This window comes from Pezoporus occidentalis, unplaced genomic scaffold (genome assembly GCF_034315485.1).
Source record: "Pezoporus occidentalis ecotype Australia unplaced genomic scaffold, CSIRO_AGI_Poc_V1 ctg3, whole genome shotgun sequence".
NCBI lineage: Eukaryota > Metazoa > Chordata > Aves > Psittaciformes > Psittacidae > Pezoporus > Pezoporus occidentalis.
Genome location: NW_026914940.1, coordinates 15,379,379 through 15,400,491, shown reverse-complemented (window position 1 = coordinate 15,400,491; position 21,113 = coordinate 15,379,379). Strand labels below are relative to the sequence as shown.

The window sequence follows — 21,113 nt, the reverse complement described above, 5'->3', positions numbered from 1 at the left end:
CATAATCTATTATATATTGTAGGTACTTATGAACTTTATGGATATATATACTTTCTTCTTTTCCTATTCAGCGTCATTTTCTTTTAAAGCTGAGTTATTTACTAGTCAACCAGCAATAACCTGCACCAGCTAATGAATGAGCTTTGTGAGACTTTACATAATAACTGCACCTCCAATAAAATAAGTTGCTCTCTTCATTTGGGTTTAGAAAATTAACTGTTCTGTAGAACCTTATGCACACAGACAGTTTAATAGCACCATGGGACTTCTCATTCATATAAATATACACAAAACTGGGGTTCAAGTACATATATTTTTGGAGGAAAAAAAAAACCCAAACCAAAAGCATTGTACAGACTAACTGCAATACCACAGCACTGGTTAAAAAAAATAAATATTTTCATTTATTTTTGCTCAAATACCCTCACCTGTAAGCTGTACATTTCTTGTCTTTATGGAATAGCTTTTAGAATATAATTCAGGACAGTACTTTTTCCACAACCCTTTAAAGCACATATTAAAATTTACAGACACAAGTCTATAACATAATTTAAAAATTCTGGTAGAGCAGTACTATCTGCTAAGTTTTAAATGCCTTTTCTATAACATTCAACCAGGCATTACCTTTACCTTGCTGGCGTCTCCCATTATTCACTTTGGTTAAAAGCTATTTAGAATGTCCAGAAGTCTACCAAGTTAAATAGCTGGGGCATTAATTTGAGCCAAAAGCATAAATAAAAATATCTAAATTCTAAGATAAAGACAGGATTAAAAACAGTCTGTGTAGTGAGGTTTATCAGCATGCTTAGAAGTATTTAGAACCCACAGTAAAACAGCTTACCCTGTAAAAAATATTGAGTCCTATTTTACCAGAGCACGTAAGAATGCTTTTGTCTTTGAGTATAGGTTTTAGGGCCGAAGTCAATTTTAAGTACCACCCATAATAAAAATACTGTCTGATTTGATGCCTGAACTAATGAGAAAATATAGCTTAAAACACAGAAAGCTCCCAAGATAACTCATACCTACTTTATTTGTTACCTTTAACAACATAGTCTGTCAAACATATTTTAGCTTATCAACTCTTACTATTTTCAAATTCTTTGTATAAAATGCAATCTTCTTTAAAGCTTAAAAAAAAAAAAAAGAAATCATTAGTAGCTCCAGAAGAATATTCATTTAGTAGTATATTTGGTTGCACCAAAACAACTTAGCTTTAAAGCATTCTTTAATTTATTTAAACATACAAGTTAATGCAAAATTTTATCTCTTATTTGTATTACTGCTCTTGTCTATGAATTTTACAGATCTTGAAGCTTTCCAAATTTAACAAAAATAGTAAGAATGTGGATTCAGTTCAACAAATATTCAAGATGCTTCACTGTGTCTTATGTCCAAAGCTACTGCTGTTGGATGAACTTATTCATTTACTCTAGGGGATCATAGATTCCTGTAGAGTACTGCCATCTCCTTTTTCATCAGTTCTTTGTTTTTTGTGCGTTACCCATTTTGTGCCATTCCTCATGTATTTGACCAAATAGTAGCAAACTCTAATGACAATACACTATGAGCAGTATAAAAAAAAGTATATATAAAATTTTCACAAAACTGGTGATAAAACTATGGTGGCACAACATGAATGAAAAAGTGTATCTGTTTCATTCCTTGATTCTAATTGGCTTCTATTTAAAAACCCAGTCATAAATAAATATAAGGAAGGTAACGCACTGGGGTATGGGGCAGGGAGGAGTTAAAAATTACAGTTGTATGTCAACTCCATATGCAAATCCCCAAATACAGGCAAGTCATTTAAGAGATATCTCCAACTTACTTTGTACAGGAAGTAATAAAGGTACTTTAGAGAATGCAAGATATACAATACTCAGACGCAATTAAAAGAACTGTTAACAGCCTTGAAGGCCAGAGACTACATAAGAAGTTTCTCAGAGGCTCAGATCTGTCTAGCTGGAAAATTTATATCACAATTGCCAAAGAGGTGAGCAGACCATAAAAAATACAGCAAGAAATTCTATATAACTGCAGGGCAACTGGGACATACCAACACAGACTTTTCAATGTACAAAGTTTCTAAAGAAGATCATAATGAACATTTTTTTAGACTTAGTACTTGAATCCTCTGAAGTCAATGACAAAACCATCATTAAGGTGGTAAGTTTTGAATTTTGTTTTTTGATTTTATGCTACATACTGTTAATAGCATAACTGACATTACAGAAAGTAGTCATTCAAGTAAAAAATGAAAGAAACACAGAACTATTATAATATGTACCTTATAAGTAACCATTATAATATGTACCTTATAAGTATTAAAATGAACACAGTATAAAGCATACATAAAAAGCTGTATTGTAATTTCTTTCCATACTACACTAAGGCATAAAAGAGGCTCCCTGCATTGTCTAAAAGCTAGTTTCCATACTAAACTTTTTATTCAGTACTTTAATTTCTGTCAAACTTGACCTCAAATACATTCTTCACTTTGACTTCAGAATAATTTAACATTAAATCTGATTTTTTCTGGGTTTGATGCTAATAAATTTTGATCCATTTTAGGTAATTGCACTGAATAAATAAAACATTTACCACTCCTTTATTGGTAAGTGTTCAGTCACCAACATTTTAGCGTTAGGTGGTTTGTTGTTTGGGTTCCCTAACCAAAAAATATGAGTACATATTTTTTAATTCAACTGTTATTTTGACCTGGCAGTATTACAGTGACTGAAGGAGAGCAAAGTAGCTAGAAGCCAGTAACCATGTACCAATACTAGAGTATTGGTGCATATCAAAGAAATCAGATAAACGGGTAGTCCCATTTTTCTTCTTCCAAATCTCTCCTGCTTCTACATTTCTGTGGAAATACTGCTAAATCCCAGTACCTTGTTAATTTCAGATTTGCTTGCAAAAAAAAAGCTGGCATTTTATCATTTGATGAAATATCACTTAAACTTTTCAAAATCAGCAACAATGTCTGTCTTCCATCTATGTTGTGCTCAAGAGATTTCTGCTTAGTGCACAAATTTATTCCCCTAAAAACAACCAACATGGCTTTCCTCCTTCAGCCTTGTTGCAGTAATACTTTATTTGTTTCAGTATAATTTTGATGTGAAGAGAAGATGCATGTCAGGGGAGGCATGTTATATCCTCCCACTATGTTCTTCTGAAGCTGCAGTATATATATAAACCTTATATTCCTGTTTGCCTACTCAACCCTTTTTGCTCCCCAGACACTACATCTTTGAATCGCCACAGCTTTCATTTAAAGCTGATTTCAAGAATCTAGAGAATGTGCTGAAAGTCATGTTACATTTGCTCTCATTAACACACTTATTTCACCTTGGAGGAACAGCATTTGGGCATAGTTGACTAATTCCTGGAAGCATTTCCTGAATGTACTTGACCTTAGATGGACTAAAGATGGATCAATGGATAATCTGAAGAAAGTTTCATGCAACTAGTAACACTTCTATATTAAAGGTTGAAACTCATTTTTACTTTCTGGACTGCTATAGCACATAGTTACACCTCAAAAAATAGAGTAGCTTTGTTAAAGAGAGAAAACATCTATCAAATTTAGCAGCTCTCCCTTAATATAACTTTTAGTAACAGATCACTTTGCTATTAGCTTCCTTTACAGAACTGTAGAAACTAGGCACTAGGAAGAAAGAATAAATGGAAAAATAATACCAAGGAATCTTATCTAAGTCTGTGATCCTTTATATTGACAGTTACAATGACACACACAGAACAGCCCTTAGACTGCTGGTTACTGCTCGGCCTGTCAAAAGGAAATAACCATGTGAATGAGTAGTCAACATATTCAGAAAGGTCTGAAATACCTTTAAAGGTAGCATTAAGTCTGAAATAGCTTATAAGGTAGCATTAAGCCTAAAATACATTTATTAGCAGCTACATAAATTCCATAATTTCTATGTCTGAATACTCTTTATTTTAGTGGATAAGGGTTTTTTCTCATTTTTAAAAAATGGTTTTCTTCCACAGGCTAAATAATTTGATTTCAGTTAGAAAAATACAAGCATGCTGTTAATAATTATAAAGAGATTGAAGGCTGTAATTCATTCAATATTTACAAAATATTCTGAGTTTAGATAAAAATATGCAATATAATATTTTACTAATATGAGGAGCAGCCAGAAATTCATTTGTGTCCTTGCTAAGTTGACTAAGTGATTTCACTCTTACCTTTAGAAAATCTTTGGGAAAACAATGTTTCAATAGATTTAATAGAATAGCTTCAACTCCATCTGTGAATATGCTTTTGAAGATCATATAGATTAAAATGAACTATTTCAGAAGATTTCTGCTGGCACTATGGGAATCAAGCAGACTAGTACATACACTGTTGACTCTTCTGTTCCAAGTAGTGCTGTCCTTTTTCTTCCTATGTGGTAAATATATGCAGATAGAAGTCCAAACCCAAAACGATTGAAGCTATCATCCAGAATTTATCTCTTGACACATCCAGTTTATCTGTTGACAACTGTGAATTTATTTGCAGCTAGTACATCATGTGTAGAACCTTTTAAATCTGTTGAGGGTACTCTAACTGACAGCATCAAGGCAGACACTGATTTCAACCTGCACCAGCTCTGCAACTCTTCTATAATGGCAATCAGTAAATCTTTCCCTGTAATGCTGTGAATGATTTCATGATGGTTATCTGCATCATATTCTGAATACCTGTATGACTATGCAACACCACCAAGGTTTTAATTATTTTTTTATTTTTTAATGAATTTTAAAGTATCTTTATTGTTATTAAATTTAACAATTCTGCTGAGCTAAACACCTAGTCAGAATGTAATACTACTAGTTCTAGTTCGCTCTTGCTGAAGGCCACAGAAGACAGCAAAATAGAAAGTCTGTAGACAGTTACTAATTCCTATTAAAAAAAACAACCAAACAAAACACATTTGATCTGTGCATTGATCCACCCACACAGGAGTAGTAACATGAATGGTAAAACTAAACACCTACATAGCACTGAAAAAAAATGTAGCTATGGGAAATGATGAAACATTCTGAACTAGTTAACCAGAATTAGACAACATCAATTATGCAGCAGGAGACTACCAATTCTCATTTATTGTGATATTTGTTCCTTGATATCAACTTTCATTTTAGCTGCATCTTTCTACTGTTCGATGACATTTTCTCAGAGACTAATCATACTACTGCGATATACCTGTCTATATCAGCAAAATCCTCATGTCTGTAACTTGCTACTTACTCTGTCTTATGATAAATGGTATTATATGGTCTATTAATCATAGAATCATAGAATCATAGACTAGTTAGGGTTGGAAAAGACCTTAAGATCATCAAGTTCCAACCCCCCTGCCATGGGCAGGGACACGTCACACTAAACCATATCACCCAAGGCCTCGTCCAACCTGGTCTTGAGCACTGCCAGGGATGGAGCATTCACAGCCTCCCTGGGCAACCTATTCCAGTGCCTCACCACCCTAACAGGAAAGAATTTCCTCCTTACATCCAATCTAAACTTCCCTTGTTTAAGTTTGAACCCGTTACGCCTTGTCCTATCACTACAGTCCCTAATGAAGAGTCCCTCCCAAGCATCCCTACAGGCCCCCTTCAGATACTGGAAGGCTGCTAGGAGGTCTCCACGCAGCCTTCTCTTCTTCAGGCTGAACAGCCCCAACTTTCTCAGACTATCTTCATACGGAAGGTGCTCCAGTCCCCTGATCATCCCCATGGCCCTCCTCTGGACTTGTTCCAACAGTTCCATGTCCTTTTGATGTTGAGGACACCAGAACTGCACACAATACTCCAGGTGAGGTCTCACAAGAGCAGAGTAAAGGGGCAGGATCATCTCCTTCGACCTGCTGGTCACACTGCTTTTGATGCAGCCCAGGGTACGGCTGGCTTTCTGGGCTGCGAGAGCACACTGATGTCACCTCATGTTCATTTTCTCATCGAGCAACACCGCCAAGTCCGTCTCCGCAGGGCTGCTGTGAATCTCTTTGCCCAACCTGTAGCTGTGCCTGGTGTTGCTCTGACTCAGTTGGAGGACCTTGCACTTGGCATGGTTAAACTTCATGAGGTTGCCATCAGCCCACCTCACAAGCGTATATTATACATGCATTTCACTGAACAAAAGAAACTTGCATCAAAAGTGGAATTCTGTTTGAAATACACTAAATTTGATCATTAAAGATGTTTCTGTGGCAACAAAGCCTATCATTATTGAGCCACATTAATTTCTTAAGCGTGACAAGTATATTACTTATAGTTCAGTAATGGTGGCAGAGGGATAACTGGAGTAATGTGAAATTGAAGCTGCACTAGGCCCAGATCACGCTGTGTTCCTATAATTCATCTTTACTTTCAGCTCGGATCAGAACACAGTATCAAAATCAGGGCAATCTTCTTCAGCTCCCAGCAGTGAATCAGTCCAGGGTTCAATTCTACTACACTCTAGAATTGTGACAAGTTTATATTTAAGCCTGACAATGACCCTTATCTGCAGTGTTCCAGAAAAATAAATTAATAGAACTACTAAATGCATCAGCAATAAACAAGAAACTTTTTATATCCACAATGAAAAAGGCTTTTCAAAGGTATTACAATTAATAAAAATGTGGAAAAAATAATGCTTCTTTGTAAACAGATGATCTGATTCACTTCATAGATGATAATAAGTAAATTCTTTAACACAGAGTTAGCAGATTTAATTGCATTTACCTTGGTTGCATTAAAGACTGAAAACGAGAGATAGGAATGCTGACTTTATGGCCAAATCATTTTTGGGCATAAATCCAACCACACTTAAACTGATACAAATGTATTTTCCAAGGTAAGATTAAGTTGTAACTCTCCAAAAGTCCTAGGAATAAATAACCTAATTTGTGCAAACACAATTTCCCACCCCCCACCCCTCCAAGATACTGACTGAGTTTGGGCTTTTTTTCCCACTTGCTGAGTTAAAATTGTATCTAAACCACCATATTTAAAAATAAAGATGTCAATTGAAAACATTTTTCATAACATGCTTAAATGGAGAAATCCCTTGTTTTTTAGAAAAATGTTTTCATCGTATTTGTGCTTAATTCCTGGTGATTTATGAAAACAATACAAAGGAAGTAGGTGTGGTGAGATGTTTCTTTAATAGTATTGGGCTCACTGGAAACAGGAGAGTTAGAGTCACTGAGGAAGACTTATGGAATGATCATTGTTTTGATCAGGTTAGCTCTGGCTTGCTAACAACAAAGACAAAAGGAATTAGCTAGCTTTGTGCTGGCTTTCCATAGACTTCCTGCACACAGTTTCACACTAACAGAATGCAATTCTTTGCACCTTTTAAGCTTTTTAGTCTTATTAGAATAGTATTATGTGTGTAAATATTTAGTCCAGAACTTATCTAATAGAAAGTTGTGCTTTATCAGACGTACCTATCAAAAGAGATTTCAGATAAATGAACAGAGGCCATGTGCAGGAAGAAGAGCCTGTCCTCCATAGGAGGTAATAAATAGCACCATTTAAAGAGCAGAGAGAACAAAATTCTGAAAAATTTGGAAAACACCACAAATTTAGTGATTTAATTATGATTCTCATTTTCAGCTGTGTGCCCTAAATATAGAATCATAGAATCATAGAATAGTTAGGGTTGGAAAGGACCTTAAGATCATCTAGTTCCAACCCCCTGCCATGGGCAGGGACACCTCACACTAAACCATGACACCCAAGGCTTCATACAACCTGGCCTTGAACACCACCAGGGATGGAGCATTCACAACCTCCCTGGGCAACCCATTCCAATGCCTCACCACCCTAACAGTAAAGAATATATAACATCATTAAGCGAAAAAGCCACTTAACAGAACTAAAAAGATGGTAGAAACCATGGTAAAAAAAAAAATCCCGGCAGCAGTCAGTTGAGTAGTAAGGCCATGTAAAAGCCAATAAATTTTATAACCCTCAATTCCCTTTTGAAGAGATCAAAAATAGTAAATGTTGAACCTCTACTGTACATCTTAATAGGATTATTTCCAACCTACAACAGATCTTAGATAAGCGGGAAAAAAAAAATAAAGAAAAAAAGGAATACACTTGTATAAACAAAAATCCAAACCAACATAAAACAAAACTAAAACCCCACAGTTTTAAACACACTTAAAAACAAGGGAACGGGAAAGTGGGGAAAGAAAAGTAAGCAATTTGAAAAAGACACTGGCAATCTTTTTTAAACTACCCACTGGGTTATTATGAACATATCACCAATAGGTATGGAGCCTAAATTGTTGAAAGTGAATAAAATTTGACCCACCATCTGTTTTTCTCAAAACCAGACAATTAGCAATTTAATTGACTTGGCACACTACATATTACAGTACATACAGTGTGACATTTTCACATTAGGAAATGATTTAGTTTCAACAAAGTTGTAGAAAAGGTGCCTTGAAGCTTTTGGATTATTCTTATTTCTTGGTGGTTGTATTTTAGAGGGTTGGTTTGTTGGTGGTTTTTTTGGTTTGTTTTTTTTTAAGACAAAACTGTGCCTAGCGCTCAAATTCTCCCATGTGCAACTTTTTAAATGCAGTGCTAAAGTAGGATACAGGGCACTAGGTCACTATGCCAAGTGTTATTTATTATTTATTACACTGTGTCCATGCTTTCATTTTATGAAGCCTGAGACTGGATTGTCAGATTTTAGGTGTCCTTTAAGTTGATATAAAAAGTTAACAGTAGAGATAGACATGTTAACAGAATATAAATAATAATTCCCTACAGTCCAAGTATAAGACATTTCCCCAGTTTTAAGTACACTAACACAATGTACATTTTCAGGATTGCTTTTTATTTCATTTCTCTGTTTCTTCCTATACATTTACATGGTAAAGCATATGGAGATTTGGAGTGCGGGTGAAAAATAAGCAAACTGAAGCAAAACTAATATTAGCACAGGAAGTTTTAATAAACAGCATTTGCAATACAGTACCTTTAGAGAGCAATAGCTCAATGGCTTGTATCACTGTATATGAAGGTATTTTACAACTCAAATATCATCTACAGATATAATGTAGAAAGAAACCATAACACTTATATATTTTTATACTTTTTATAATTAAGCTTATAATAAGATTTATTATTGCAGCTACTTGTATAACCTACAGCTATTATGTTCATATCTCCTTTAAGTAACTGCAAGATAACTGTCTAAAAGACATGCTTAGTTGTAGTCAATAAATAATAAATCAGTGATAGTCACTAGGACTTAGCAACAACGTAAACTATGCACTCCACTAAAATGAATGCCATCACTTTTCACTTTTTCCCTCAATTCAGGCAAAACTTTAATTGTCGAATAGGTTTCGCTGAAGTGCGAGTTACACATATCACTTTTTCTGGCTAAGTCTGGCACAGCACTCATCATCCTAGTTTCTTCAGATCACCTCTCTGAAACACCTCCTCAAGGAGGAAGGATTTCAAACCCCACTTTTTGGAATTGAAGAAGATTTAAGGGATCAGGTGTTCAAAATGTCAAAGTTCCTACATTTCAGTTTGTAACCCTGACTTTTTCTGAGAATTGAGGTTGGTTTTAAATAGTAATCTTTAAATAGTAATCTAGTAATTTCCACTAATGCCTACTAAAGTTCACCTTCTAGGGTGTATTCTACTTGATTTATGAATTAATTAATTAATTAATTCTATCAGGTTAACGTCTGTATTTGCTCAGTAATTTCCATTAATACTCAGAGAAAGTTGTCATAATCTGACTTTGATTATAATTTAATAAAGTTATTGGTTATGTTTCCTACTTAGTAAAGTTCATTTTCTTCTCAAATTGGTCTCTGTAACAGTTCAAGTGAAAATATTTGACTAACAAAAGCAATAATCAAGATTACTTAGTTTGCATGCACATGTTCACATCTCTGCATTTTCCCAAGTCATTTAAAATGCAGACTAAACTGATATTCTACCCTGTGATTTCACAAGAAGTTATTTTCCCAATTTTTGTTAGTTGTTAAACAAAACAAAAAAACTACTATCAAATGGTTCTCCAGTTCCACTTAAAAAAAACAAACCAACAAACAACCTATAATTTGCAAAAATTAAAACAATTCCCTTAATTGCCTTTCTGTCACATTGAAGTTCTTGAAACAATTTAGAATTTCCAAGACAGTAATCTCAAATGCTCTAAATCCCAGGAGTCTACTATAAATATATAAGAACAGTTCCTCCAGACACTGTTTATCTGAGAAGTCAGCTGTGGCCTTCTTTCATTAGTTGTCTCCATCACCTCTCAATCACCATTAGTGAATCATTCACCACAGAATCAGCAAATTCATGCAGTTGTACCTTCATGAAGCAGTTGTACGCTCATGTATGTATGGTTCCAGTAACTGCCTACCATGCACTCACTCTATCTACACTCTATGCAAAATGATATGCTGTTCAATCTGGCAAATTAAGTGAAGTTATAAATTTAATTGGAAATTTATTCAGCTGGAATGTCTCTTTTTTTCGTTTCTTTTTTTTTTTTTTTTCTATTGAAGGTGTTCCAACCTGAGGGTATCTAGTTTCTTATTCCATGGCAAGTGAAAAAATACAGTACTTTAGTTCTTACAAAGCACAAAAGAAAAGGTATTTTCCTGGCATTTCTCAGTGTATCAAAACTAAATCACAGAAAATCATCTCCAAGGGATGCTGAATTGATATAAAATGCTTTCTTGCCAGTCATATGAAGTTAGAATCAGAAGAGATTTAAAATAATTTACAGGGGAACAATGTAAACAGAAGAATAAATGTGCAAATTATCAGTTAAAAAAACTTTCCTGCTTAAAATAGAAAATCCATCTTAAAAAAAACCACATTTGTTTCCCAGATTATTTTTCGAATGATATAATTTATAAATGTTGACAATTCTATAGAAACATTTGATGTTTTGTGAAACTTTGAGACAAAGTAAAAGAAGGATTTTTCATGGAAAGTATAGGGAGTTATTTACTATCAATAAAGATGTGGTTTTTTGTTGGTTTCTTTTTTTTCCCAGCATAAAATCATAGATTCACAGAATCATTCAAGTTGGAAAGGGCCTCTAGAAATTATCTGGCCCAATCGCCCAGCTCAAATGGGGTCACCCACCTACAGTAGGTTGGCCAGAACCATGTTCAGTCAAGTTTTGAGTGATATTCAAGGACAGGTATTCTGCAACCCCTCTGGGCAGCCTGTTCCACAGTCTGACCATGCTTGCAGTAACAGAGTACTTTCTCGTATCCACATGAAATTTCATGTTTTAATCTATGACAATTGCTTCTTCTTGTGTCAATTAAGTTCAGGTTCTAAATTTAAAAGTCTAGAAGCTTGCACCCGAACTTTAGAGATTTAAAAAAAAAAAAAGTTCTGAACGTTCATTGTCTCTTTAGAGTCAATGCGACCGAAGACTGCATCAAAAGCACTAAATTCCACAGCACATTTTTTAGAAATTAATTAAGTTTACCTAGTCATATCAACTTGCAACTCTCTAGGGTTTTTCTGTCATGCATTTTCTTAGGTATTCAATCAGATTTCACAAATGCTCCTGAAGCTACAAGGAATTTGAGATTATCTACTCTCAGCTTGTGTTAAGAGAGAAGGAAAAGGGGAAGTGAGAGAGGGGGAGAGCAGAGAACAGTGCCCCTGGCAAGCAGATCTTTTCATGTAAATGGAAGGAAACTGAAGTTGGGGCTGTTCAGCCTGGAGTAGAGAAGGCTGCTTGGAGACCTTCCAGCAGCCTTCCAGTATCTGAAGGGGGTCTATAGGGATGCTGGAGAGGGACTCTTCATTAGAGACTGTAGTGACAGGACAAGGGGTAACGGGTTAAAACTTAACCAGGGGAAGTTTAGATTGGATATAAGAAGGAAATTCTTTCCTGTTAGGGTGGTGAGGCACTGGAATAGATTGCCCAGGGAGGTTGTGAATGCTCCAACTTTGGCAGTGTTCAAGACCAGGTTGGACGAGGCCTTGGGTGATATGATTTAGCGTAAGGTGTCCCTGCCCATGGCAGGGGGTTGGAACTAGATGATCTTAAGGTCCTTTCCAACCCTAACGATTCTATGATTCTATGATTCTATGATTAATTGTAAATAAAAAGATAGGACCAGATACAAAAATACTGAACATGAAATAAAACAAATTTTGCAGGTAGCTTCTCTAAGCTGCTGCTTAGAGAAAACAAAGACTCTGCTGAACACCTCAGCACCATCTTGGAGCACTGCCAATCCATTCATGGTTTCTGATAAAATTAAATCTTTCAGTGTTTTGAACATGCTGCAAGTGGTTAAATGGGCAAAAAAAATGAAAGCTAAAGCCAAAGGCAGATGCCACTGTCTACCCATCCATACACCATATAAAAAAGAAACAATAATATACCTCAGGTGAAACGTTCCCTTCAATTAGCAGCAACTGACCAGATGACACATACATACAGTAAGTGCCTTGACTGCTCAGGAGCAAATCAGTTTGGAATCCCTTCTTCATTCCAAGAATACGTTAAAAAAAAAAAAAAAAAAAAAAAAAAAAGCTTGGACTTAGAATTCAAGGAGCGACAATGATTTTTGATGTGACAACACAGAGATAAAGTCAGCCTCTCATGATATTAGTGACCGGATTTTTCTCTCATATGACGCTATGTTTTGGATTTGTGTTGAAAACAGTGTTGATAATACACTGATGTCTTACCTACTGCTGAACAATGCTTAAACAGTACCAAGGCCTTTGCTTCTTGTCCCACCAATGAGTAGGTTGGGGTGCACAAGAATCTGAGAGGGGACACAGCCAGGGCAAAGCTGTCCCCAGCTGACCAGAGGGATGTTCCATAACATATGGCATCAGGCTCAGCAGATAAAGCTGGGGGGAAGAACGAGGAAGATGGGGACTTTCAGAACTATGGAGTTCATCTTGCCAAGTATCCATTACAAATGATGGAGCCCTGTTTTCCTAGAAATAGCTCAGCATCTGCCTACCAGTGGGAAGTAGTAAATGATGTGTTATTTTGCTTGTGCAACTGCTTTACCTATTAAACTATCTCTAGTTCAGTCCATGAGTTTTCTCACTTCTATCCTCTGATTCTCTCCCCAATCCTGCTGTGGGGGCTGTGAGCCAGCAGCTGTGTGGGGCTTTGCTGTGGGTTGGGGTTACCCACACAGCTGGGTAAATCTAAAGCTTTATAGATCATAGGCATTTTCTCTGGAAAAATACTACAGAAAATGCCAACAGCAAACTGAAATAAAAAGTCATCAATAAATTTAAGATACAATCTACTCTAATACAATATAATTAATTGATGTTTCTTAGAACATGAAATTACATGGTGAAAAGGCACTACTGATGTGGTTGTTTTCTCACGCTGTAGCACTTACAGAAATTAATTATTGACTTGGGGAAAAAGGGTAAAAATACACCCAAAACATTCCCATGGCATAATGCTCAGCATTATGGAAGACTCAGAAGTGCAAAAGTGCAAAACCTCAACTGATTATTCTGAGTATTTTACTCGGAAACAGTAAAAATCCTTCTATACACATACATTTTAAATTTAAGTTCTGACTGCATATTAAGTACAGTTGTCTACCTACTTGTAGCTATCTTACATAATGAAACAGAATCATAGAATAAACTAGGTTGGAAAAGACGTTTAAGATTATCAAGTCCAATCACTACCCCAGGACTGCCAAGTCCACCATTAAACCAGGTCACTGAGGGCATCTACACATTTTTGAACACTCCCTAGGGACAGTGATTCCACCTCTTCCATGGGAAGCCTATTCCGATGCCTGAGCACCCTCTTGGTGAAGAAATTTTTCCTAATATCCAACTAAACCTCCACTGGTGCAGCTTGAGGCTGTTACCTCTTGTTCTATCACTTGTTATATGGGAGAAGAGACTAATATCAGAGCAGAGAAAATCCTCCGCTCTTCTTTATAGGTAATATTATCACAAACGGTCTCATTACTAAATTCTTTTCATTAAAGACTGCAAAGCAGAATGGATGATCTAGGGTTTTATTGCACAAAATTAATTAGTAGTGGGAGTCACCTTCAAATAACAATTTGTCTGACCAGAACTCTACTGACATGAGAGTTATAGAAAAAGAAGCCATAAATTATGTGTCATGGAAATAATTACCTTAATTTTAAACAAACAAAACCATTAAGTAGAAAAAACATTATTAAATTAAGTCTTGTTGACGATAAATACCCTCATTTTATAAATCAACTTAGATAACATAATATTAAACAATAGGAAGATGCAGAGAAATTAAAATTAAGATTAATAATCAAAAAGCAGCAGTAATCACATCTAGAAAAATATTTTGGAGAAATAGGGGAAATTGAGATAAACTGCACAATTTCAGTTTCTAAGAACATGCTTTTAGACTGAAGACCTACTTTCATCAGCTTTGTAAAGTAACAGAAGCATGAAAGTTTCTTGGTAACACAAAAGTTCTCCTTCCAGAGATTATTTTAAAAAACAGCTATAAAACCCACACTAATATGCATTCTGATGTAACAGCTTTTTGAAGCACAGTTTATTGTTAGTTCTCATATGACCTTAGACCAATATATTTCTATTGAAAGACTGCAGGGTTAAAAGCAATACTGGCAAAAATCCTTGAAAAGCTAAATTCCAGCAGCTACATACAATTTTACACTTCTTTTATCCTCCTACTAGATGAAATTTTTAAGACCTTCGTTATAATGTAACCTGCACAGCCTCTTAAGTACTCAGAAATACCATTTAAGGAGCCACAAAAGATCAAATTTGATTCAACATCTACGTATATTTCTCCCTATAAAAATATATGAACTAGGTATATTGTTTTGAACATTTATAATTTACAAATTACATACTAACATTTTACATTTTCTTGGATTACAAATATATATGTGCGTGTTTAAATACAGATACACATGGTCAAATTGCTGCATGCAATCTTGACTAAGAGTAGACAACGACTGGGTAGAACAGCACAAGTCTTTCTATTTAAAATCAGATGCAAAACAAACAAAAACAAACAAACAAAAAGTATCTTGAGACAGGAAATTTCTTATCTCAGTAGTAAAATTAACGTAAACTTTTCTAATGATGAAGATAAATTATTGAATTATCAATGACAGATGTCAAAAGACCTCGTGGACAAAATTTGTAATTAAAAATAAAAAAAACAAACACAAAACCAACAACAAAAATATCCACAAAGAATTCCTCCCTTGCACCCCAAAACACAAAATCTATCCTTATGCATCAACGTTTTGAAAGAATTTAGTTTCCAGCAACAACACATGATCATTTGTAAACTACCCATGACAAATAAAAAACTTCCCAACAAATAATAATTAGAAAAAGAAAATACTACATCAGAGGGTACAGAAATCTCTGATCTGCGTCTCCATTTCTGTTGGTTGCTGAAAGCAACAGCAGTAAGTATTTGGACCTATGGCCACAGAAACAGAGCTTGGGGTCCAAACTTAAACTGGGGAAGTTTAGATTGGATATAAAGAAGAAGTTCTTTACGGTAAGGGTGATGAGGCTCTGGAATGGGTTGCTCAGGGAGGTTGTGAATGCTCCATCCCTGGCCGTGTTCAAGGCCAGGTTGGACAGAGCCTTGGGTGTCATGGTTTAGTGTGAAGTGTCCCTGCCCATGGCAGGGGTGCTAGAGCTAGATGATCTTAAGGTCCTTTCCAACCCTAACTATCCTATGATTCTATGAGGTTCAAGGAAAGAAGTTATAGAAATAGAATTTGATCTAGTCCATTAAAGAAGAATATAATTAAACTGGGCATAAATTCTTAAAAATCCATATAGTCACTTAAACTAAAGTGTCCTTTGACCCTGACTCCTAGAAATCACCATTCTCTTTATTTCTGAACTTTTCTAAAAGAAAAGTCTTTGCAATTTTCTGATTCTAGTAAAGTCAGTGATATTTCATGGTCCTGAATGCACTGTTCCAACTGAATCACTCAGTTTACTTCACTGGACTTTCAACTTGCAATTCGTTAAGTTTCAAAAATTTAGTTGTATAAGATCATTAATAGAAAAAAACTTGATTCCATAAGCTAGATAGGTGGGAAAAAAAAAAACAAAACAACAGCCGACCCTCCACACAGAGCTTTATATCCATTGAATGCATGATGTGTTCAAATGCTATTTAGTGAGCTAGTGTGAAGTACCAGTGTAATGCAAGACAGAAATACAGACTCAGTATCTAGGTGTGTAATCACAAAGTTGATTATATGGAGATGAGATTGTGAATGTTCACCCTTTCTGTCCCCTTCTATCTGTTCATATTCAATTAATTTTATTCTTGCAGAACTATAGCTTCTAAGAATAAATGTAACTCATTAATGAAACAAAACATAGTGGTACATTATAAGACACTAGACAATAATCTGCCTTTTGCAAACTAAAACTGTTGCAAGCAAAATTAATTTTTACTATACAAGAATCCTGTAAAAAAAGGAAACAACTACTTTAGCTGTGGAAACTACTGAATTCAGCTCTAAAAAGCTTCCTTTTCCACTTAACTATGGTTTAGGTTTTGTTATATTAATAGTTAAACTTGTTTATATTAATCATTTTTCTAGCCCCTTTCAGCAGCTGGAATGAGGAAATCCTGAGTCTTGATAACTACAATATAGTAAAGTAGTAAGATTTTTCTTTCATAGTACACTAGATCTGAATATCAAGAATGACACAAGCACAGTTGTGCCTTACCACTCTACAGCTTATTATATGCAAACAGCCAAAGGGAAGTTATAGACAGAAGAAAACCCAGCAAGTCACATTGTGCCAGTTTACTCCCAGTATGGTTCTACACCCCAACTGCCTATCTTTAGAAATATCAGCTCCAATTCTAATACACAGCTGCTGGTTTAACTTTTGCCTCTTCTCTTTCCCCTTCTGATGAGTAATTTTAATGAAAAATCATGCTTTCTGTTATCCAGTTTTTGGTGGCAGGCAGGAACCATGTAATTTTTATTTTTATTTTTTGTAAGAAATACATGCAGCTGTGTTAAATCTAATATAAAAATAATAAATATACTAATTCTGTAATAATACAATAGTTAATATGTGCATATGTATATATACGTTATTCTTAAATTTGGGGTTGATTTTTGCTGTTCATGCTCTATGAGAACTTTACGTTCTCCCAGAAACATCAAATAGCAACAGCTATTTATGTTATGCATTATAAGGCCCTCACATTTTAAGACTATAAAGAACAGCATTATTAGGTAAATTTTAATTTGTCCTGGCTCAAAACTCATCAGTAATTCAAATTCAGTGGGTTTTTTTTTTTTTCTGTTCTGGTAGGCATGCTAAATTTTCAGAGTATGTAGGAAGTAATAATTTCATATAATCATAGAACAGTTAGGGTTGGAAATGACCTTAAGATCATCAAGTTCCAACCCCCCTGCCATGGGCAGGGACACCTCACACTAAACTATGTCACCCAAGGCTCTGTCCAAACTGGCCTTGAACACCTCCAGCAATGGAGCAATCACAACTTCCCTGGGCAACCCATTCCAGTGCCTCACCACCCTTACTTTACATATTTACCTTTACATAATCACAGCATTATTTACTTTAATATTTTTCAACATGAAAATGATTATAAAACTATATGCCAAAAAATCAACCACTCTAAGAACACAACAAACAAAAAGTATGCAGTTTCATGTGACGGAAGACATTTAAAGAGAATAAATTTATCTTTTATATTTGTTTTTCAGCTCACCTTGTATTTTCTTGTTTTTAAAACTTTCAGAACTGAAAATAGAATGCATCCAGTAATATGAAAGAAAAAAAATCATAATATTGGCATAACTTTTTAGTACACCATTAAATTAATTTCCAATATTGTATCGTTACCTTTGTAGTTAACCTTGAAACCGATTGAGCCCACACTTTCATCCGTTTGAAGATGCAACCACATCTGATTGCTCATGCTCACAATTAAGTCGGGTACAAAGCTCCCAGTTAACCTATAGAAAAAGAGAAAAAAAACAAAAAAAAACCTAAATAGATTAAGTAGCTAGATTTGGGTTTTGCTTTTTGTAAGGAATCTAAATAAGTGTTACTTTTTTCTTTGTTTGTTTGTTTTAAATTAATTGTATTCTGCTCACACCAATTTAGTTACCTGCTGGCTGGTTAGTCATTGCAGGTTTCAGTGTTCCAATGATGCAGATTTGGCAGCAGTGTATAAACACAAGCAATTACTGCTTGTGTTCTACTGAAACATTTAATCTCACTTTCAACTGCTGGTCCAGAAAGACATGGATCTCCTGTAATCTGGAAGTTTATCTAGGAGTCCTGTGTGCATGACTCAGGTACACGCAAGCATACCAAATGGCATTAGAAGCCCACAATAATGCACCACATTTATTCTTCTGAAAATGTATTTCTCTTGTATACATTTACTCACTTTGGAATACACACATTGTGTATTTAAGAGGAATTAGCTAATCTTAAATTGCAATACTTAGTATTATTATGGAAGTCCATGTGTTCCATGCACACTCTCACCTCCTTCTCTACCACAACAATCAAAGAAGCTGCCTGACAGACTCAGCTGACATTCATTCTTTCATTAACAAAAATACCAGAAGTCACAACTTTAAAACCACCCAGTGTTACATGATGCTGAGTAATTAGAAAGACCTGAATTTGGGTTTTAATTTTTACCTTCTTTTTTTCACTTTTCATATAGTTTGCAAAAATTTGCAAGTCAATGATATCCTAAACGCTCATTCTGTTTGCTGAATGAAATCCTGTGATAGCAAAAAGGAAATGTTGTGAAAGCTGCAGTTTTATGCTAAATTGCACTTTTCCCTATAAATCTGCCTCAAAATTGGTAATAATTTATCAGCTAAAACGGAATGGTGGAAAGTACCAAAACAATTTACCCTGTTGTTAAATGGATCACAAGCACAAGACAAGCACAAGACTGTGTAAAACTGTTAGCTTCAGTTTGAACAATTCTTTAAAGCTAGCTGAATCTTTAAATGGACTACTTTAAATACATTTTGCAGCTAATTTTAGTTCTCCCCTCTGGTCGTTTTTAGCTTGATTCTATATGAAATACTCTGCTGTAGGAAAAATTCCTGTCTGTTTCCCACATCTGTATTCACAGATGGAGCTACTACAAAGACTCTTGACAGAATTGAATAAGTAAATGCCTGGCCAAAGTAATGTGCTAACTGCTCATTCCTGCACTAAAGGAAAGTGTCTTCAGTGAGTTCAGTCTTTGCCAAATTAATAGATTAACAGGATGTTCCTCAGAAACAACACTGATGTAATGGCTAACAGAATTTTGTAATTGCTGCTAGTGATTGACAGTACATTTGGGGATTAGTATATACCATTATATATATACCATATGCCAATATATGTATACCATTGGGTATATTAATCTCTGTTGTGTCAGAGAGAATAACTCCTTTAATAAACAGCTACCAAAATTCTTGAAGGTCCTATTTTCTTAAGTTAATTATAAAAACATTTTTAAATGCATAGTTTTCAGAAATAACATTTTTCTAATACATAGGATGTGGGAAAAATACCGTTTGAAAATAAGAATCAATCAACAGAATACAGAATACAAATATCACTTACTGCTCTTTTAAGTGCTTAGGGATCACTGTACAAGAATAACAATTAAAAAAAAATGGAAAAGGAAGCAATTTAAGATAATAATAAATTTATGCAGTCATGAATTATCCTGTCTTTCCTCCTGGGGTTTATGTGACTTCCTCTAGCCTGGATTTATTACCTAGATTCCTGTCCTGGAAGTAGGTTCCTATACCCTCTATTTCAAATCTGAACAGTGAACACTCAACAGTAAAGATGGAAAGATGTGATTATGATAACTCCCTTTTTATTAAACAGCTTACAGTTATGACACAGTTATGGGTGTTTCCCATCTCCTTCTTCGGACTCAGAAACTACCCCTTCCACATACTAGTGGCATACATTCCTCTGGGAGAGCATACTGAAGACTAGGTTAAAGGATATTCAGAAGATTACAACACTCTCCCTCTGATGAAGATGATCTGTAATATGGGACACTGTACACCCAAACCAACAAGCATACTAAAAGACTAAGAGCAAGTTTCATGCTTTGTGCACAGTATTTTCCAAATGCATGTGCAGGAATGAGCTCCCAGATGCACATTACATTAAGAGTTGTCCACAGCAACTGTTAAGCCAAGCTGCTGAAAGCAGACTTCCAAACATCTTGAAAGAGTGCTGTGACTGATTTCTGAAGCACCATTTCCTTTTCTTCTTCTCTTCTATCGCTTGGTAGTAAAACTTAACAATGATCCACCATGCAAATACCTTAGTTCTATAAGAAAGCACTAAGAAAGCCCGTATTAGTCATTTGGTCAAACACACAAAAGAAGTATTCCATTCATATTTGAGTTCGCCTAGGTGCTAGGCTCCCTAGGTTGGAGCAGTCTGTCATGTTGCTGGGTGTATGTATATGGGCACAAAATTATAGGCGCCTGGGGAAACTTAATGGCAAGTACTGAAATGGCTTTGGAATTTTAGCCACTTCTGTGATTAGCATCAGCACAGTAGGAATTTTCAGGATATAATTCTATCTAAATGTGACTTAAATTCAATTTTTTATTCTTAACCTTCTTATCTAGCAGTGCTCAGTAATACTATTGGATTAAACACTTGGATAGTTTTCCTGATTAACTTTGATAAATTGGAAGATAAATGTTTTAACATCGTCTACACATAAGCCATATATATTTTCAAACCAATGTTGTACAGCAATTTGCTGGAAGAAAGATAATTATTTTAAAATTTAAAATCCAAAATTAAATAATACAATAGCTGATTTATTTTCTGTGCATCATATCTCAGACAAAGTCTGCACGGCTCACAGGAGAAAACATTTACAAGTTTTTTACAGTACTCATCCTCCATGCAATTCTTTTAATACATTTTAATCCTAATAGCTTCAACATTGATACTTCTGATCACAGAATAACCAGATTATTCCACTAATAAATAAAAATAATATATGTGTGGCTGATTTTACAATTTTTTTTTTAATATTA

General features: G+C 35.0%; 1 protein-coding gene across 3 annotated transcripts in view; it reads right to left on the bottom strand.

Annotated features, from left to right (window-relative positions):
• The window catches only part of CSMD3 (CUB and Sushi multiple domains 3), a 578,676-nt gene that overhangs the window by 277,596 nt on the left and 279,967 nt on the right, over positions 1-21,113 (bottom strand). For all 3 annotated transcript variants that reach the window (XM_062627150.1, XM_062627151.1, XM_062627152.1), the window contains one exon: positions 17,914-18,026. In XM_062627150.1, the coding sequence (XP_062483134.1) occupies positions 17,914-18,026 (113 nt within the window). The remainder of the gene's footprint in view (positions 1-17,913; positions 18,027-21,113) is intronic.